At 41.1% G+C, this 22,257-nt stretch overlaps 1 protein-coding gene across 1 annotated transcript; it reads right to left on the bottom strand.

Moving 5' to 3' along the window:
• Positions 1-13,062: 13,062 nt before the first annotated feature.
• Positions 13,063-20,507, bottom strand: RPL7 (ribosomal protein L7). The gene is made up of 7 exons (XM_065831226.2): positions 20,402-20,507; positions 19,365-19,467; positions 18,713-18,879; positions 17,952-18,089; positions 17,463-17,572; positions 16,169-16,379; positions 13,063-13,125 (listed from the first exon to the last, which is right to left on the bottom strand). The coding sequence occupies exons 1-6, from the start codon at positions 20,413-20,415 to the stop codon at positions 16,171-16,173; spliced, it is 741 nt and encodes a 246-aa protein (XP_065687298.1). The 5' UTR covers positions 20,416-20,507; the 3' UTR covers positions 13,063-13,125; positions 16,169-16,170.
• Positions 20,508-22,257: the final 1,750 nt, after the last annotated feature.

Raw genomic sequence — 22,257 nt, 5'->3', positions numbered from 1 at the left:
TCCTTTTGAATAGTTTCATTTTCATCACTGTCATCATCTTCCTCAGATGAATTAAGGTCATTAAAGCATGAAGGAAAGAAAAATGAATGGCGAAATGGTGGTGAGCAGGGAAGGCTGTTAAACAGTTAGTGATGTAACCCTGAAATGACAGCTTAAAAAAGCAACAGTGTGGGGTGTTGCTGTGCTGTATATTGAGAAAGTGGTATGAGACATTCTGGGGTTCATCTGCATTCAGCAAAAAGGTAAAAGCTTTCCTGATGATAACTGTGGTGAGAAGTTTATGTCTAGCTTAGGCTCTCCATAATGCACTAATACTAGAGTTTTCATTATGGAAGTCATGTTCTGCCTTCACTGACCCTTAGAATAAGCTGTAGCATCATTATATAGTCACGATGCTCACTTAATGAACAATTCAGTACTGGTTTCCTTTGTTACTCAGTGTGTGGCCCTCAAACTGATTTATTACATATTGTTCTAAAGACAGAGCCATGAATTCTCTTAGGAGTTTTCCTCACTGCAATGCATGCATGCCTCTCACAAAGGAAATTATTTTACTGTTGTTGTAGATGAGGAGCTGCTCCACACCAAGAGTACATTTCAAAATACCTGCTGATTTTGGTTGCCTAATCTAAGGCATTCTGGATCTGGTTTGTTGAAAGTACTTGCAATGACTAGCCCCTCATATGCAAAAATGCACATCCTATGGCTCCTACTGTGAGTTCTCAAGCTAATAGCCTGAGATCTCTGGCCAGGCACGTAGAAAATTAGGAAACATATAGATGCAACCATTTAAATGCAGTGGAATTTAGTTCTTCATGGCAGTATGAACTGAGACCCCTTTTTCTCCCAGTGTCCCTGTATCTTACTCACTGTCATTAAATTTCAGCAATAAAGCATGTAGTGATGCTGAAAACAAAAGTGTCCTTGCTCACAAGATCTCAGTTCATTCCTAGAGGCAAGGGCTATCAACAGACTAGAGGGATGTGAAGAGAACAGACAGGGAAAAGGGGCAGGAGGCCCCACAGCAGAAATGTGAGGTCCCTTTGACACACAATGACAAGCCACATCATGTAGTCCTGTAATGAAGACCGACAGAATTAAAAGGGGTTGCAATTTGTGAGGTGACTGTCTACAGCCATGTGCGCAACATGTGATCTCTCTTCCTAGTGCAGGAAGTTGAAGCTACGAGATGCATTTGTGAGAGGTCCCTGTCTGGACAGAACAGAAGGAGGATGCAGCTACACAGGTTCCAGGCTGCAACAAGTGCTGGGTGCTCCTCCCTCAGGACACAGATGGGGCTACAGCAGCGTCACCTACTGGAAGTGGGACTTGGTCACACCAGCAAGTGAGCAACCAGTTGAAGGAACAACAGAGGAGCTGTGCATCAAGTAGCACCAGAGAGCTTGAACAGAAGATAGGACCTTTGCAAAGAGAGAAAAGAGCCCAAGCCCCACATGGTGCAGAAGGAGGAAGAGACATAAGATATGCTTTCTGGTAGAAGACAGGACGGATATTGATGACTTCCATAGCAAGACAGAGGTTTTTTTCCAGCTGCAGCTGTTCAGTTGGAGAGCAATGACAGGACCCTGACAACAGGAGGAGCAAGGTCTAACAGAAGAGGCGTCTGGTCCATGCCTGACTGACAGGTAGGAGCCTGAGCTAAAATGGGAAGCAATGGATGACAATGCTTGGAGACTGCCTTCTGTGGTAGACAGAAGTATCCATCTGTTGCATGGACCTACTGTCTTAAGAGGGTTTCTGCTTGCCCAGGGCCTGGATTTGGGACACTGTGGATAAATTACTGAGTAATCTTGTCTGTGGAATATTATTATTTGCTCCTTTTCTACCTCAGCACTCCTGGTACTATACTACTAGTTCAGACCTCGAAGAGGCTACTATGGTCCTCTGGGGAAAAGGGTGAAAGATATGGAGCTCCAAATGGCATTTTTCTCATCCCTGATGATCAAGAGGAACAGTTCAGGCATGTGTGGAAATGAGGCTTAATATCTGTCTGCTTGGTCAGTGTCATCAGAAGGGTTTTGGCCTCTATGACCATGGGGGGCTGAAGAATGAAAACTGGCAAGGGAAAACAGGATCCACCAGAAAAACTGGGGCAAGGGCATATTTTCCAACAGACCTGCTAACCTAGTGAGGAGGGCTTTAAACTAGATCTTAGAAGAGCTTCCTCAGAAAAAGATGTGAGAGTCCTGGTGGACATGAGCCCATCAATGTGTCCTTGCAATGGTGAAGGCTAACTGCATACTGACCTATGTTAGCTAGAGCACAGCAAATAACCAGAAGAAAGGGATTATTTCCCTCTGCCTAGCACTGGTGAAGTTACATCTAGAGTACTCTGTCCAGTTTTGAGCCCCCCAAGAGTGATACCAACAAAACAGAAAATCTAGAGTGCTGCTAAGGTGGTGGTGGCACATACATGATGAGACACTGAGGGGAACTGGGTTTGTTTAGTCCAGAGAAAAGAACTGCAATCTTGAAGTGCCTAAAGGGAAGTTAGAGCAGGGGTGTCAAACTCATTTCACCAGGGGCCACATCAGCCCCTAAGTTGCCTTCAAAGGGTTGAATGTCATTTTAGGACCATATAAATGTAACTATTCATGTAACTAGTCCTTAAATTACACCACAAGGCTGATGTGGCCCCCTGTTGAAAATGAGTTTGACACTCCTGGGTTAGAGAGAGTGAAACCACACTTCACCATCACAGAGGTGTACAGCACAAGGAACTACAGGCAACTGCCATAAGCTGCAAAAGGGAAAATTAGTTATGTGAGAGTAATTTGGTGTCATGGAGAAAGATGACAGGATCCCCATCCCTTGAGAATTTGAAAACTCAGGGAACAAAGCTCTGAGCAGCCTGACCTAAATTTGAAGTTACTGTACTTTGAGCAGGTGATTGACTTGAGGAGTTTCCTTCCAACCTATTTTTTTTCATGATTCATCTCTATCAGTTATCCAAGTTCTCATTTAAAGTTAGCTCCTTGTCACTAAAGTGCACACTTTTCTGTTCATATAAACCACATTTCATTGTTGCTCTGAGGCTAGAGATAAAGTTCTACTATTTGATGGTTCACTATGAATGTTTATCTGGCTCTTGGTGCTTTGCCAGGGATCATAGAGCAAGACCATGGTAGAACTAGAGCTGCTGTATCACTTAGTGCAATTATCCACATTCAATGGCAGATAACAGCAGAGATGCTTTCTGCGTACATTAACCAGATCTACCTCAGTCTCTCTTTACAGGTCACTACCATAGGAATAAATCACTGAAACTGAGTGTGGTTTTATTACCCCGACAAAGTCCCTATAATTGCTTTCACATTTTGTGTCTAATGGATACCTTTCATCAGCAACAGACTGAGCAAAGGCAGTTCCTGCCCTGCAGCCAAGTCCGCGGAGAGATGGACACACTTCCTCTTCTTCCATCAGTCATATGTTATGAGTAAGGATCATCTACTAGTCGGGACAAAAAGTTTCTGGGTCACTCACCATGTGAACATTGCTGTCTGAAAAGAGGACTTATCTCATGCAGTGAAGTCAGAAATAAAATGAGTGGTGCGTGACTTTTGACTGAGTAACTGAGGGTTACTTGTAGTCTCTGCAAGAGCCAGTTGTGACATCCCAAGGGCAGTTAGATAAAATTAGAGACAGCTGAGTTCCATGCAAGATAATGCTAGTGGCTCTCAACTTGCTTCACTGGCTGTTCTGCAGTATCTGCGAGTGCAGTCACTGCTGGGATCTTCTCTTTTTGCCAAGGCCAGAAAGCGTTTGTGAGGCTGGGAGCATCAACACGAGATCGTGAGGTCTAAGCAGCTGTTCAGGGACAGTACAGAAAGCCGTATTTTTGAGAGCTCTACTTTTCTCTTAGTCTTAACACAATATGGCAAAACGTCACTGCATTTTGTTACAGGATAGTGCAGCTACCTTCAGCTCCAGTGAGACAGCAGGATAGAGGACGTTCTGTGCCAAAAAGGACTTTGTGAGCTCATAAAGTTGGTTTTAATTTGGTCAGTTTTAACATAGATGTTTTCCTATTCTTCCAGATACAGCAGTTACCATTGTGAGTCTGTGAAACTATGCATTTCTTTGTTGTATGAGGGAAAAATGAAAGCAAAAGCAACTTGAAACAGTCTATTGCGATATGATCTACTTATGGAAATAATTAAGAATAGCATATAAAACTAATCAAGAGTTATTTTTACTCAGTGTTATATTTGCACTCTGCAATTCCTTTTCTCAAGGAAAAGACGGGTTTCAAGCATTGGTTTATCCAAAACTATCAATAGGCACTTCAGGCAACAGGAGTTTGAGGATTTGTAGGCCAGTACATATAACGTAACTAGTAAGTGATTTTCTAAGAGAGTAGGCAAGCAAATGACTGGCAAAGCGGACATTGCACCATAAATACATCACCAAAAGGTCACATGTGTGACTGGCACTTACCAATGCTGACAATTCAGAAAATCATTAATGTGCAGGTAGATATTGGAGGATACACCATGAGATTGTCATACTGATTTTGTGTGTGCAATGGATACACAGATACAGATTTACGGTGAGATAAGGGATTCTAGCATTATATTAGCCACTAACGTGTGGCAAAATGCCCTCATATGCAATTGTTTGTACTATGAGCAATGCAATTCTTTAGGCTCTAAACACTAAAAATAACCCTCACGAAGGAACCTCAGTCAGTTTCAGGTGGATGTACAGATCTCTTATGGGATTTGATGTTTTCTTGTAGCTGTGGCCCTTCCATTAGAAAATCTTAAGGTCATTTGTTTGTCTGAAAAACTCATACATTAGATCTGTTTTGGCTCCATCTAGAGATTCATTTACAAATTGACTGTGGTGCAGCCATCTGCCATGTCCCCACAAGCTTTGTGTAAGAGATGAAAAAGCACAAGAAGTTGAGTACTTACAACTATTTTTAATACTTAGATTACTGCTGGTTCTAAACCACATGCCCTGTCTTTCCCAGCCATTTCTAGAATGTGGACCGCACAAAACATTCATGCTTAAAAAGGACTTTTTTTTGTGTAAGCGACCTTTCAGAAAGTGACCAAAACTTTCTGCAGAGGTTATAGCTTGGCATGTGCTTCAATACCTCCTACTTTGTCGGTATTCAGCAGTGTTCAAAACCATAAATTGATTACAGGACCCATAGTTCACTTGTGAAAGCTCCAACTGGATAATGGGCAGCTTTTGGACTGAGCGCCATTTTCTCTTCCCATTCAAAGCCTGCACTGGATGCAACTCTAAAGAAATTTCATGAAACTAATAGCAGTATTGTTGGATCTTGGTCTAAGCACAGTTGCTTGAAATAAACCAGTTTCAACATACTAGAGCAATTGCCTCTTTGTAGCCTTCAGCTATGTGTAGCTTTGTACAGGAGTGTTACCAGGAGGAACATTTTACTGCAGAAGGAGCCTTTCTGTCTGATAGAGCTGTCAGCACCATTAACTTTGGCATCTCGATAGGATCCTGAAGGCCTTAAAGACCCAGAAGCTACTCATAGTACTTCTGTATTACGAATACACAGATTTAAGTTCAGCGCTTCAAGAGAAGATATTGCAGATGGTTAAGTAACGGGAGTCCTTGGGAAAAATAATCTTTGGAGAGAGAATTTCATCATCCTCATTCCCAGCTGGAGAAAAGTCCTGCTTTTCTTCAGGGATATACAGACTTTTCCTACAGATTTCTTTCCATTTCCCATGTGGAACAACTGTTATCCGGACCCTTTTATCTATACTGTTAAAACATGCCATAAAAAAAAAAAAAAAAAAAAAGAAAAATGGAATATCTTTACTGTTTTTTCAGAAGTTACAGCTTATCATCGAAAAAAATAATCACTTCAAAAGCTCAGCTTCTGTGAAAAAATTAAGAGTTTATTCCCATTGCAAAATCTTGATTCAAGAACATTCAGTTTGAAGACCCAGTAAGAAACTAAATACTAGAAGAAGATGATTTGCATTCTGAAAAGCTTAATAGCCCCTGTTGCACATACATTTTGGGGGAAAAAAAAAAAAAAAAGGAGATAAGGGAACAAACAAAACCAATAATAATCTAGGCATTTAACAAAAAGTGCACTTTAACTCTGTATCAATACTTCTAATGTAACAGAATTCACTAATACTATATTTTAAAGATCACATGTATGTGCCATCACTTGATTTACAAGCTCCACTCGGTTTATAGTTTCCTCAACATAACAACAGTCTTCCAGAAAGTGCTAGTACAGCATCCAAAACGAAAACTGCACATTTATCTCAGGTCTTGGTTTGCTACTGCAACATAACTGATTACTAGTCTAGATTCCTTGTATAGTGGAGAATCAATGGGCTTGCTGAAAAGAAGCATGTTAAGGGAAGGGATAGAAGTTAAAGTGGTTTTGCATTCCCATTCTCTGTTCTTCTGCACCTTAAGTTCTCACAGAACTCAGGGGTAAAAAACTGTAAGAAAATAAGGCAGCTTAGGTAAAAAGAAGCAAGTACTGACTTTTAAAAGAGGGCCTTGCTCATTTGCACATATGAAAAAAAGCAGATCTAAGAGGAAGTAGTCCAAGGATATTGAGCCTCTGCCAGTCCAGCCAACCCTCACTCCAATGGCAAAATCTGCTGGCTCAGGCCTGGCTCTGGATCCAGTTGTCCTTGCAGACAGGTACCTGAACTGGTATTTAAAGTGAACCTACAAGCTTAGTCCCACAGGACTACAGGAGACAAAATTGTCTCCTAAAATTCTCCTATTGTGCCCCTCTAGAGTAATGAACATTTTGGCAGGGCAAAGAATCTCTGTATTTATATCAAGTCTAAATTCATTTAACATCCACAATAGATGTCTATAGACCAAAAGATACTCGAGCCAGTAGAATAACTCAGACCATATGTAACGCTGAGTTCAAAAGAAAGCGCAGCCATTACTCAGAAAAATGCCATTTCTAAGAAGTGTAGCTCACTTTGGCTGCAGACCGATAGATGTGAATTTGAACTCCTTCTCATTCACAGAAGATTATTGAGTACACACAGACAACCCTTTCCCAGGTAAGTGCGCTAGACTGATCTGCTAAAAAGGGCACAGACTACTACTACCTTTCCATATGAAAACCTGAGTCAGGGATTCATGTTTGAGAAGACTAAATCCAGGACAGGGTTCAGCTGGGGTGTTGTGGGGAAGGAAACTGAAATCAGTTTTATAACAGTAGTTTCTCAGGTACAATTCCCCCCATTTGTGATCACACTGACCTGGCTTCAGAGCCCTCCCTGGTGACAGTACACCAGCTGGCCCAGCCACAGCCACCAGCTCCCTGACACCTTCCAGGATGGAGCTTTCCCCTCGGCTACCAGTCTGCCAGGTACACCTTGGCAGGTGATGCCAAGTCCACACAGGTCTGTTCTCCCAGGAAAAAGAAGAATGTACTACTGACATCAGAGGTGAAGTACTTCTGCTAAGAAGAATGCTGTCACACAAAGGCTTTAGAAATGGAAGCTGTAGAACAGTAGTTAGAAACATTTACCATTCATTCAGGAAAGCCAGGGATTGCAATCCAAAAGAGTAGAAATGAACTCTGTGACAGCAGAAAGCCAGATGTTAGGACAGGGAGGCCAGAAGGCAGTTAAGTCCTTCATAAGGCATTAGAAGCAAGCAAGCCTGGAAGTACTATTCAAAATACACATCCTCTAGAGTCGGTCGCTTCTTTCAACACCGAGACAGTTAGTTTTATACAGTAAGTAAAACAAAGAAAATGAAAAGATTAAAGGAATATTGCAGGGTTTTTTTCTAGGGCTTTTGTCTACCAAGTTTCATGTCCTCAAAACACTTACTTGAGATCAATAGTTCCAGAAATAGACATGAGAAGTAAAACAGCAAAGATCACGCAGAAGCTTCAAAGAGCCACCAGGATCTAAACTGACAGAGAAATGATTAAAACTAAACCAGAAAAAATATAAAAGTATCATCCTCTACCAGTTAACACTGTACTCAAGTCAGAACTAAAATCCCTTCACCTTCAACAATTTGCGTTATAAATAAAAGCAGCATTTACATCCTGGCTCCTTTAGGCTTCTAAAGTGAGGAATGCTATAGAGCTAGACACTACATAATTAGTTTAATTTCTTCTTAACACAAAATTAACACTTCCTATGCATAACTAAAACCACCTGAACTGTAACCCACTATTCATGTTGCTTTCAATCCTGATGGCTTCTCTCATAAAGCGGCGGGGGAGGGTATAATAGTAGACCATCTGTACAAAGAAAAGCTCCACAAAATTTTTCTTTCTCCTTTCATAAAAATACATTTCAGAAGTAGAAGAGAATAGCAAAACAAAACAAAGTTAAACTTGTTCTCTTACAGTTCACCTACCTATTTTTCAAACTAAAACTAGAGTTACTTAGAGCCTCCTCTGAATCTCATTTTCCTACTTGTCTTGGCTCACCACATCTTATTTCTTTCTATCTTGGAGGCCTTGTTATAACGATGTGTGATATGCAGTATTAGTATCAAAAATTTAAACATGCATTGCACTGAAATTATTAGGTATTACTGTGATATTCTGTACATGAGCTGCTCAGAGTGACCAGCACTTGAAAATTTCAATTGAACTTTATTGTGCAAAAAAAAAAAAGAAAAAAGAGCACAACAATTTGTAAACAGAAGCCACCAGATACAGCAGTGTGGCAATCCTTGCATAGCTCTGAACAAGGTGAGGTGGGCGTGGAAATGCTGGGGGTGCCGTGGGCAGAGTTCCATGACCCCGCTGCAGGCCTGGGCAGCGCACAGCCACCACAGACGGACAGATTCCCGACTGCCAGAACAACTCAGGGCGCAAAGCACGTAAAGCATGTGGCATGCTGGCTACTTAAACTAGATTTACAGACTCTCTGCACCACCAAAACAGTACTAAGCAAGTGAAGAGTAATATTGCTGCTTACACCTCCCTCTGTTCCATTTTCCTTCTCTACCCTGGATGTTACTTTCCATGTGGCTTCTTCTCCATATACACCCCACAGCCCTATGACTCTACACTCCCTTATTTCTCATTGTTTTCCTGCAACCAAGTACCTACTTATTTCATAATGAAAGATATTTGATGCAATGAGTACTTTATGTGAAGAAATACTTAGCAGATAAAAAAATGCTTTTGTGGAGTTTTTTATCTTCAGAAAAAATAATTCAGGGAAAATTACTTACAGCTCTAACTTTGAAAATTTGTTCTTATTTGCAATAAGACCAAAGACACAAGTACTTCTCATTTTCATGCGTAAAGCTAGAAATGGTTGGAGTGATCACCTACAGACCAGCTGAAAAATGATGGAAGCTTTGTTTAAAAAATTGTTTCTGAACATCTTTATTCTTTCTTACCACTTGCAATTCATGAGTGCAGTACTTCATTTTTCAGACTCTTCAGATGTGAAAAACTGGACCATATAAGAGCCTACTTACATCTAAACTTGTATTTAGGCAGGGGCAAAGATATTTTTGGGATGCTAAGTGACTGGAGGAGTCTGGTATGGTACAAAAGCTTTTAGAAAAAAACAAGCATGCAAAGAATGGAAACTTCATCAAAGTGAATGGGCACAATCACAGTAAAGATCCCTGAAGACACATAAATCCCCACTAAAACTTACACCTAAAGAAACCTGTTGAACACAACATTTCACTTGGGATTTGAGAGACTAAACTTTTGTTCCCTTCTAAACTTGACTATTTTCAGATTCATATTTCTGTCTGCTCTGCAGTTTCTTAATCTTAGCTAAAATTCAGACCTTTTCCTTGCCTTAGACTTTGGCACTGATTCAGTAAGGAGCAATGTGAAGAGATTTTCTCACCTACAGCTCTGGGGAAAGGACAGTCTTTGTAAACTAGGAGATGGAAAGAATGGTTTGAACAAAACCTGTGCATCTAGCTTCCTAAGTGTGAGCAAACCGGTTGTTGGATGAAGCAGGGAAACTGCTCTGCTTGTTGGGGACTCAGAATTGACAGTAAGCCCTGCTTTATTCTCTAACAAAACACACAGGTCCTGGTCCTTAGGAGAGAGCTCTGAGATTTGGATTCCAAACGGGCAGAACTGCAAAGCCCATAAATGGTACATGAAGTCCTGCCATCCCTCTCCTGAGCACCGTTTATGTTAAGGTTTAGGTGACTTGCCACTCTGCATGCTGCATCAGTTCAAGTTCCCTTGGGAAGCACATAACACCCATTCTGAATTTCACTCTGAAGAGCCTGCATTTACTAACTCCTGCTGAGAAAGAGAGGCTTCAGAACTGCCTTCAACAAATCTCTTGGAAGTATAGCATATGCTTTAAAGGAAGAAAAAAACCCAAAGCTCAATTTAAAAATGACCACTGACCAAGAATCTGGTACACCACTGGTTAAGTGTTCCAGTGTCTAATTATGTTCCATTAAAATAGTTTCCTTAAAGCCAAAATCTGTCTGGCTTCAAATTCAAGACATTTCATCCTATTATAGCTTTGTTAGATCAAAGAATTCTCTATTATCAAACTACTTTTCTCCATGGAGGTAATTATAGGTAGATACTCATTTCATAACCATGTCTGCCTTTAAATTAAGCTGAGTATTATAAGGCATGTGCTTGATTTTTGGCACAAGAACTGGATACTACATTTGGCTCTAGTGTAAGCACTACTGGAACAAAAGCAATATTACCTCCCCCAGACCATTTGATATTCCCTTTTTAATGCATCCAAGAATTGCATTTGGCCAAGTGGGAGCTTACATTCAGCTGATGATCCATCACGTCTCCTAAATTTCTCTCAAAACATGGATTCTTGGGATGGGTTCCCATTCCCTTTTCAGCTGTATGACTTTACACTTGGTGATACTGCAACAGCCTGTATGAGCTGGACACCAGCAAAGAAAGGAATACCAATTAACTGTACAGCCTATAAGTCTTCACATGCTTGAAAAATGTGTGAGTTGTTAGCGTTTTAGTCTCCTGTTGCTTCTCCAATAGCTATTAGGTAAAGCTTCTGGCTACAGTTCTGAGGAAAATGAAAAGATGATGTTGGTCATTCTGAAAGAGGAAAGTAGTTCATAGAAATTTTATTCCAGAATGTGTCAGCAGCTGGCATTTACAAACAGGGAGAAAATAACAGCATGTTTGCAAGAACCTGAACCTTATCATAGAATGTTCACAAAGGATTTGCATTATTTATTGTTTAGGGACTAAGTGATTATCTTCATCAGCTACACTTTTAACTCAAATTGCCTCATAAATGCTCCAAAATGTATTATTCTCACATACTTTAAGTGGATCATGCCTCAATTCCAGTGCAAATTCTGACCTTACTGATCGGATCATGAGCTGTTTCTGTGAAGCCTGAAGAGCAAAACTAAAATCCTGAAAGCTGTGTCAGCATAAAAGGTGACCATGCTATGCATTAACATTTTGCAGCTGCTTTCTGAAAGTGCATTTCAGAGGTACGTAAGAAAAACGAGTTGCTGGAGTACCATGTAAACCAAATTAATTTTCTCCTCACACTTCAGTGCAGGTATGCTTTTGAACGAAACTTGAGACCTCCAGGGCATTACCAGACGAATGTCTTACAGCACTGATTAATGCAATGAGTTAATCTTTTATTCTCTATACCTATTATACAAAATTTGCTATTCATTTGTATGGCTTCGTTATATCCATGCAATACTTTTCTGTTAAGAATACACTAGAAGATATGGATGAGTCAAGGGGAAATAACTGAAAACCTTGTAGCAAAGAAATGGAATAACTCTGCCAATTAAAACGAAGAAACAGGGAAACTGTTTTTAACTCGACAAGACTTTAGAGGTCAACCCCCAGTATCCGAATTTCATCACCCACTGGTGCAGTTTTGAACTGGAAGGAGTCAGACTGTATTCTTACAAGATCATGACAAGTACTGAGGTTTCCCATTAAAGTTAAAACTGCTAAGTTTTTCTGATTTAGTGCAGTTACTAGCCTAAATTGACAAAGGTGTTGTTACTTCAAGATCTAGGCATAAGAAACTGTGCTCCTCTTTGGAGTTTGAATTACAATGGGAGTTGTGAGTTTATGTTTTAGAACTTAGTTATGGAAGTATCTGGAAATATTGACCCATCTCACACTCAGCTCTTCTGCCAATGTCCTAACACATTAACAAAAGCAAACAACTATTTTCAGTTAAGCTACTACCATAATTTCCCAAGTTAAGTAAAAACAAAACTAGTTTTTGACAAGCCTTAATAAACTAGCATTGCTATTTAAAAGTTTTATTTAAAGTGCAGAAACAAGCTTTTCCAGTAACAAGAAAAAAAATACTCAATGCCAGTGATTTTTAAACAGACATCCCTCACTGGTGAAGTATGTAAACACAGCTCACCTGTAACAGACAAGCATTTCAGTCCAAGCAGAGGTGAACTGTTGATCTGTTGTACCAAATGTCTTGACAGGCTAAGACTCCTTTGGTGAAACGCTCACAAGACCAGAAGTCAATGAGAATGCAAGCCCAGTTATGCATTTTACCAGTCCCTGGGTTTTTAAACCTGTACTTGGTTAGACCTACACATCAGCAACTGTTCATATCCTCATGAATCCTACGGTCTCCACTTCCATGGCATCTGAAATTAAACACTGCAAATTATGTAAAGCTGAGTAATTATCTGGAAAATAATTCGCTGTTAAGTATTTCATGTTTCTTTTGATAAAAAAATACCTGAAGATGTTCGGAGCTGGATGTAATTATGATGATCTTAAAATCAGGAACTTAAGATGTTACGATGTTTCTTTATCATCTCACACAGCTTTCTGGTGCACTAGAACTGAAGTAGAAATCCTGTCCACTCAACAGCACACAGCTCAGTTGCCACTCAAGCTTGTTGCCATTCAAAAACTCATCTGTTACCTGAATGAATCCTTATAGATTTTCTTCCTCCAAAAGAAAATGAAAGAGTATTATCGATATACTGCTAACTGAAACTATACACAGCCCTGCGAATCAGGTCACTCCGAAGTTAACTTAGCAACCACAACCACCAGAGAAAAGGATCACAAAAAGAGACTGAGATGACACACTGTTTTGTGCAAGATGTTTTTATTAACAGACCAGAGTTTGAGAGATTGCAGCTGGGCATCTGAATCTGAAAGAGGAAAAAAAGATACATCATTAGACACGTAGATCTGAAACTAGTCTGGTCACCCAAAGAATTAACACATTTCTACAGTTTATAATCTGGGCTAAAAATACTGTTTTTATTTCACAGGATTTAAGACTTAATAGTCTTTCACAAAATAACTAAAATCTCTTCATACAAAACACAGGATTTCAAGTGCCAGAACTAACAGGATAAACATTTCTACCTTGAACTATAGGTACCTATTTTCCTATTTGTCTGAAAACATAGCAGGGGAAAACTTGATATGTAAAGACATACTGGGACATTGTGCATATGATAACTTTTGCTGCAATAACTCTATTTTCAGCACATTTCACATTTCAGGGACTGTTTACATACAAAAATGAAAGTAAAAAGCAGACTTGAGCTGAGTTTCTGTAAAGCTTCCTTGAGATAACAAAATTCAGTATCTTTCCAATACCGAATTGTCAAAATTCGGTATTGAGTACGATGGTATTTTCTCCCCAATTTACACGAAGGAATCAGTTTTTACTTAAAAAAAAAAACCAAAAAAACAAATCAAAACAAACTGAGACTACTATTTCAGTAATAAGAAAATGACAGATAGCAGGAAACCATCTACATACACGGAAGAATAAATACTCATCTTCAGATATGCAGCCCATCAGAATGACACTACTTAGGAGTACTGCAAATACGTCATCTGAACCTATTGCTCTAATTGCCTGTTAGCTCAGTAGGAAGCAGAACATTCTTCTATTTTCTACGTGCAGGTTACTTATATTTTAAACATGCACTCAATTCGGAACAATAGGAAAACAGCAGGAATAGAAAGTGCAGGAGACGAGAACGATCGGTTATCTTAGCTTTACACCAGAGGTATGTTTGCAGTCCAAGCAGAACTAACTGCTTATAAGCACAGAGAGACACACAACTGCAAGGTCACTTCCTAAATTGAAAGATGGAGTAAAGCCCCAATGTCTGCTACTTACATGGGATGCTGAGCTGCAACTCCAAGGAAAAACACAAGCAACCAGCTGAATATCCTGAGTTTCTCTGCCAACATTCTACTCCTCACAGGCATATATAGCTACCGCAATAGCGAACTAAAATCTTCCCTCCTACAGGAAGGCTCCTGAAAACTCAAGACCACCAGTATACTTCTGATGTTTGTCAGTGAAGATGCAGGAGTAAAGATCTACGCGGACAGAAAACTTCCAGGGTTTCAATTAAAAACAGCAGTTTCCACCTCATGCTCAGAAACGAGACAGGGGCATAAAGTGAAAGTAGTTTTGCTCAATCTTGGTTATGAAGCCTCATGCACGAACTTAAGGGAAACATCTGCCAGTACTGAGCTGGCAGCAGTCTGTACCACCAGCAAATTTCTACAAGAATGCTAGTATATGTAACATAACATCACCGCAGGCACCAGACATTAATGCAATTCTGCTTCTCAGTGTTACCCACTTCTTCCCACAGGTGAGCCAAAAAGCTTTACAAGAACATTGTCCCCAGTAAGCAAATATTTTCCTAAGTACAAGTTTCCACTTGCCATGAAATCAGTTCTTTAAAACTCTACTGCTTCACAGATGGAGACAACAAAGTAACATGCAAGAACCCTGGGGGAGCGGAAGCTGAAGAACAGCTTACAAAAAAGCTTCAAGGAAAAAAAACTCAACTAGCCAATCTGAGAGACACTTCATCAGTCTTCTTCAGCTCCTTGGACAGAAAGCAGAACCCAATGAGCTCAACTTGCTATGCCTTGTTGGCTAAAAAACGTTTTTGAAGGCTTAAAAAAAAAAAAAAAAGGCCAAAAAACCACAACATACACATAAAATAAAATAATTTTAAAAATACAAGCTCCCTTCAGAAAATGTTATTTCTAAGAACCCATACAAACAGCAAATGCACTATTTTTTAATTAACCAACCCAGGTAAGCTGCACATCTGATTTCTCAAAAAAAAAAAAACCAAAACCAAAAACAAACAAACATACCACATACCAACCTCAAACAACACCACCAACCACCAAAAAACCTTGACTTTGGAGGAATCAGTTCTGGGAAAACTGGGTCCTTGCCCCTCTTTTCAAATATCCTAACACAACAGTTTTCTTGAATTACAGCATACCTGGTGACACCAGAAAAGCATTTAGCCTGACTGAATATAAGGGTAACAACAAAGCTAGTTTAGCGTGTAAAAGGGAGGGAGGGGAGGAAGAAAAAAAGGAAGTACAAGAACTCCGAGGAAAAAAAAAAAAAAACACAAAACACCACAAACAAATCAAACAAAAAAAAACAGCAAGTTTCAGCTTTGCATGGCAAAAACTTCTCATCAAAGCAGGAAAAGCAGAGTAACACCAACAGATGATCAGACAGACTGTCTGAACCAGATAGAAGCTTCAGGACTTGGTTGTCACTGCCAAACTGTTTAAAGTGTTAACAAACTTTCCCACTTCTAAAGGACAGACTAGTCAAATGGACAAATTAGTCTTTCGAAAATTATCATCTTGGTCATGTAAACATGGAAGCTTAAATTGAATAATTTTGAAGCTCAAACAAGCTGAAAATTTAGAATGTGAAAATGGTCTAAAATTGGCAATTCTTCCTAGTTCTAAATAGGCTTCTATAGCAGAAATCAGCCAATCTGGAAAAACACTGTACTTCCAATCACAAGGCTTTGATCATACAAAGAATTCATAAATGAGGACTGAAAATCTTAGCCAAGATCTCAAGGTTTCTCATCATAAAACCCAAATAAGGTTTTAAAACAAGTTAATGGTAAATGAAAAATAAGTTATTGCTAATGTTTATACTTCCTAAACAAATCAGTTATAATGGAGATATAATTTCCTCACAAATGTTTAAGCTTTATTACAATTTTAAAAATAAAATTGGAACACTGTATTGTCCAAGTAGCTTTATATTGTAGGTAGCGCTCAGGCACAGGTGAATATATATTAAACCTGAATGTTCAACCAGTAATGACAGCAGCCTACACACCGAGATGTACCAGTGGACAGGATTAATCTTTGGCAATATCTCACCATTAGTTCATTCTCCTTATGAGTCTGTTGATCTGATCTTCTCTGTTACCAGCATCTCCACCTTCCACAAAGTGGATTGTTTTCTTCTTCATTCCACCCCGAGGAGAGGATAACTTGAAAGGCCAAAGGAAGTTGTTCACAACTTTGAAGTTCTTCCCGACAGTGTATATTTCATGGATCACATCCTCCATGCAGATGATCCCAAGCTTTCCTAAAATTCAGAAACATTGTTTTCAGAAGAGCTACAGAGCCACAGGTCAATGACAAGCTAAAAATTATCAAGTTATTATCATATCTACTTATTTCAATAAACTTGAAGTCAGAAAGCACCTACTGTCAGGGCACCCAATGACTGACTTTTCCTATTAAAATGGATTAGCTGCAGCTAACTCAACATTGTTTAGTAGTTATGTTGGCAAAAGGCATGAGTTTCAACTGTTTAATATTTGTAGCTAGCAACGAAGAACAACAAAAAACAAAGCTCACTTAATGAATCTTAGGAAAACAGATGGCATTCTTTGAAGAGAAGTCAGATTAAATCCACTTAAATCCTAGTTATATGTAGCTCAGCGAAACTCCCCGAACTACTTGGCTGTTGAATAATGCAATAGCATGCTTCCTTAATGCTTTTCCAGAGTCTTCACTAACATGTTACAAGTTAACTGCCCATTGAAACATATTGCTGAAAAGGAAAGTGATTATAGCATAACACTTTTATCTTTAGATTTTGATTATCTAGTGCACTGGTAAAGGAACAAACATGACAGAATCTAATTTGAAGGGATACACAAATCAAGAACAAAATCTGAGACACTAGTGTTTGCTTTCATTCCTGGCATGACTGGAAAACGAGGAGTCTCCTAGAGCAAATTTTCTGACAACTGACCACCAGGCTTTGTTTTTACTAAATATACCAATGGCTTTACCCGCTAGATCTTCTGACAGAAGTTTAAAAAGTCTGTTTACCAAACCATGAAGGTCTAAGACACACACAGCTGCAGCACCTTTTCATTGCTGAAAGATCTACTAATCTATTAAAGGTCAAAGAGTTTACATTTAAAATTATAAACTTAAAATGCTAAAATTTGATTCTTCACACTTGTTTTTAATACTTCATAATGAAAGTTACTTCCAGCTTGTTTTGTATTAAGCTATTAAAACAGAAGTAAAAATTATTAACTAATCACTACTACTCTACAGAGACAAATAAGGATAGTTGTTGCATTTGGATGATTAATGCTAAACTGCACAAGCTGCTTTCTTGTTTCATTTTGTTAAGTGAAGCAGTATTTACCAAGGCGTTTCTGAATCAGGGAATTATCAGTAAGAGCGATGCGCTGCTTGTTGATCTTGCCATAACCACGCTTGTAGATCAATTCATGCACAGACTTCAGATTGGGATAACTGAAACAGTCAAGTATAAAAAAAAAAAAAATTAGTCTTTGCAAACCACATTCCAAGTTAACATCCCCAAATCAAACTTCCATAACAAATAATTTATTATAATTTCAGCATGTCCCAATTGTAAATACAAAAGCAACAAAGAGTAAATCTTACTCATACGGAGTTACCAACACCACTAGTATGAGAAAGTAATCGTATCTCTCAAGCATTGCCTTTTAAAGCACTGCCTTAATCATGTTTTCAATTCAAAGCAGGGAAAGCACAAAGAAGATATAAAAACATTTTGAACACAAGGGAAACCTGTAAGTCTAGTGTAGCAAAATGCAACTGGCATTCAACATTTGCACTCTGATTTGACAGAAGCGGCCATTTCACTCACCCCCATGCAATGTAGGGTTCAACAATCCGCAACATGTTGATAGAAGCTTTGTTGAGTTTTACAAATGTGCCATTAAAAATCTGACGCAGGCGGAGAAGCTGCAACACCTTGCGGACCTTAGGGCTGACACCATTGGTACTAGAACACAGAAAAATGCCTCAATTATCTACACCTCAGAAACCAACACAATAGTATTGTTCCCATATGAAACTTATCACTATTTTATCAATTACACAAAGTAAGCTTGATAAATTTTTTACTGTATCTATATATTTCAGTATTAATTTAAACCAGACATAGTTCCATTAAAATAATTGAAATAAATATTACAATGAAGCAATCTAGAACTATCTTTGTGGTCTCCTAACACAATTCTGCCAATCACACCTTTTGTTAGTTTTCTGTAACACCTTATCAAAGGAGAATCAAACAAACACTTCAAAGCAGAATGTCAGGGAATACTGACATATAATTTTACTGAGATTAAGGTGAAACAGGAAACTGTCTGCACCTATTTGTAGCCTTGCCTTCTTAAAAATCAGAGATTCCTAAAGACAGAAGACATAGCCAGCATGATTTTACACTTAATTAAATAAGCTTTTGGTGCATGCATATTACTGCCAAAAACTTTTCAAGTCACTTTTCAAGCAGAAGGTTTGATTTTGTTTGTGTATTTAAACCCCCCAAACAGACAAGAGAACAGGAAAGAAAATTTCAGAGCTTTTGAACATAAAATCGTTTACATCTGTATTCAATCTTACCCTCTTATCCTGATCACAAATGCCAGTTTTGGTTCTGCTGGAACGTAGTAATTACCAGCTTTCCGGGCCATCCTGGCCATACGGATCTCCTGCCTATACATGTGCCTGTACTCCTTGTGGTAAGCTTGGGCTCTTGCATAGATGAGTTTCCTTTGCGCCTTACGGGCCTGAAATCCATTGAAAATTACTTGAAATTATACAATGCCTTTTAACACATGAAAAAACACTTTCAAATAATGCAGCATATTCCAGAACTTCCCCCAAATAACACAAATTAAAGGAGCATCTGCCTACACCGTGGAATTTAGAATCACTCTTGGTATTTCTAGAGAATCTGGAAGACTGTTACACAACAGTGCTGTTTCATCTTGAGTGATGCTATCATGCATAAAACTTATGCTCACAAAGCCTATAAACTCTTGCCTTGTAGAAGACTAACTTTAATCTTAAAGACAACTATAAGCTTTGCCCTTTCTCTGCCAGAACCGGTCTGTCATTGACCATAAAAAAAAAAAAAAAAGGTATTTCAGTCCAAAACATAATGAAAACATCAGTGTGCTACACCGAAATACTTCTGTACTGCTTTATATTGCTTTATATCAGCAGCTGATACCACAAAGCAATGCAAGTTAAGGAGTCATTAAATATTCACCTTTTTTATAGCCAGAATCTTCTTCTGACGTTTGGCTTTCATAGCCGCATAAGCCTGCCGCTTTTTCAGCAGGCTTTCCGGTACAGATGGCACCTTCTTTGCTCTAAACAAAAAGAGAATAAATAAAATTAAAAAAAAGGAAACACCTCTTTTCCAGTTGACATGAGGAAACTGAGCTTTAAAGTTATATACAAGATACCTCAATGCAAACTCTTAACACAATGCATACGCAGGCCTCACTGCCTCAAGCCAGTTCACTGAGGCTTCTTCCTTGTTCCCACTGTTACCAGGCCTCAATGCAGGCTGAACAGATAAATCTCTTACACTGGACAAGGCAATTGGACAGACGGGCTGACAAGCTGCACAACCTATGTACACAGCTGTAAAGGCTGAGACAACTTGAGTGACAAGAAGTTTTTACCCTACTTTGCTACAATCCAATTTTTAACAGGAAAAAGTCTGTTTCAAGCCTATCTCTTTCAGATTAATTAGTAATACAACTGGTGATTTAAAAGAAAGACTAATTTGAATATGTTCTGTAATCTATTTCTCAGGATTTTAAGACTGCTCAGACTTTAGGCTCTGAGATGTGACAAAACTCGCGATACCAGTGTTTATAGAGCCATAATTACCTAAGAAAACTCCTCTATCCTCAGCGGACCCGGCTGCAATTCCTTACCCAAGGCACACACTGCTCCCCCAACACAGCACCGTCCACCAAACCAGGAGAAACTCCCGACTCGAGCCCTCCACTTGCGTTTGCGGGCCAGCACTCCCTCCCCACGCCACCGCGGGCCGGCGCGGCAGCAACCGCGAGCTGCGGAACAGACACGACCAGCGGTGGCTCCATCCCCGCCGCGCTGGGCCCGTCCTCCCGCCGCTGCCGGCCCCACACAACTTGTGCCCCTCCACCCCACCGCGTCGCCGGCCTGGTGGCTGAGGCGCGGCGGACAGCGTCCCGGTGCAGTTAGCAGGGAGCTTGCGCCGCCGCAGCCGCCGATGGCAGCGGATTGTCCCAAGGCGGCACCGCCACTTACTCCTTCTCCGCCATGGTCAGCACCGGAAGAGAGAGAGCAGGCGCATGCGCAGGGCCACTTAGCCCTTCCGCCTGCGTGCGCAGGGCCCCAAGCGCCGGGTTTGGGCGCCCGCAGCGGTGCCTGACCACGGTGCGGCAGCCGGGGTGGCCGGGCAACGCCTGAAGTAAGAGCGGTCAGCAGCCGCGCTCCGGCCGGCGGCATCAGGAGTCGCGGTGCCCCGGGCCGGGCTGCGGCGGGGGCGCTGCCAGGCATCTCGTGGAGCGCTGGATCTCTCCTGTTTCAGCCTTAAACCCCGTACCGAAAGCGTACGGGACGCACCGCGGCGGGGATGGAGGCTGCGACCGGGGAAATGCAGCTCCCGCCTCCGCACCGACAGCCTGGCCGTCGGAAGGGCGGGGAATGCGGCAAGAAGGCCGAAGCCAGGCCGAGCTCCGTTACTGATTCATAACCGTGCTCGTCCCCGCGGCCCGGAGCACTCAGCAGGAGAGCCCGGGCTGCCGGCGTGCAGCGGGACAGAGCCCCCGTGAGGGGCACGGCTTTCGGCAACCGCCCCACTCATCTGTGCCCGGCTCGTCCCGTCCTTCCCACCAGCAGGATCGTTCACCGGGACACACGGGGGAACGGGAACTTCAGGGGTCGGTGTTCCTGTCGGGCTGTGCTGGGGTTGCTTTTCAGCTCATCATACAAAAGTACTAATTGCAGAGACGTCTGAGGGAGCTGTGAGGCCAGCGGGGCTGCCTGTCACAGCACGGCGGCGTTTTACTGGGGAGCCCCGTGCATGCCGACCCGTGGTCTAAGATAACTCCCCACGGAGGCACCGGCCCCGACACACCGTTACATGTGCGCAGGAAGAAGGGAAATCATAGAATCGTAGGATGTCCTGAGTTGGAAGGGGCCCAGAAGGATCATGGAGTCCAACTCCTGTCCGTGCATATGATAATCCCACAGTTCACACCATGTGTCTGAGAGTCTTATCCAGTCTCTTCTTGAACACTGTCAGGCTTGGGATTGTGACACCTCCCTGGGGAGCCTGTTCCTGTGCTCCACCACACTCTGGGGGAAGAACCTTTTCCTAATGTTCAACCTAAACCTCCCCTGGCACATCTTCCTGCCATTCCCTCGGGTTCTTTCATTAGTGGAACTCAGAGCACCAAGGAATTACCCAGTGTACAAAAAGCACAGGCAGCTGGGCTGTGGGTGACAAACGCCGAGCTCTGCTTTAGTGGGTTTTGCTCGTTGCCTGTTGGCAGCGCGCAGAGGTGCCAGGTGCTGCCAGAGGATGTTACTTGGATCACTTTGTATTTCAGTTGCAGCTGTACCAGCGTTGGTTGTTGTAATTGTAAAATAGTGTTACTTTTACGCTCATACAGAGGTTTGTATCGTTCGATCTCACTGAAACTATTATAAAAGGGGGTAATTATAAACCAGTACACAAATGCGCAATTAAACTCCCGCAATGTCTGCTGAAGAAAGAGGTTGGTTGCACTTTCTCCCAAAAAATTTGAACTTGCATTTCTACTTAATCCAAGAGGCAGCGTTCACGAATACAAAGTTCCTACAACTTTCGTGACAACCAGTTATCTGAGAGAATAAAATACTTTCCGCACGCTGGTACTTGCGAGGTGCTATTTCAGTCGGTGGTTGGTTAGATATTGATCGTCTCTGTATTCGGCTGACAGGCCAAACCAAACACGGGGGTTTTGTTCAGCAGCCTCTCACAGCTCGGCAGAGAAACCCGAGGCAGAACCTGTGGGGACCCCGGCAGCTCGCCGCCTCTGTGCGCCTCCAGCCGTGATCACGAACCTTTAATACTCGTTCGTGCTCTTTCAACCCACCCTCTGGCACCGCGCAGGCCG

This window comes from Patagioenas fasciata, chromosome 2 (genome assembly GCF_037038585.1).
Source record: "Patagioenas fasciata isolate bPatFas1 chromosome 2, bPatFas1.hap1, whole genome shotgun sequence".
Taxonomy (NCBI): domain Eukaryota; kingdom Metazoa; phylum Chordata; class Aves; order Columbiformes; family Columbidae; genus Patagioenas; species Patagioenas fasciata.
Note: the sequence above shows the minus strand (reverse complement) of the source record. Positions and strands in the feature narration are given on the sequence as shown.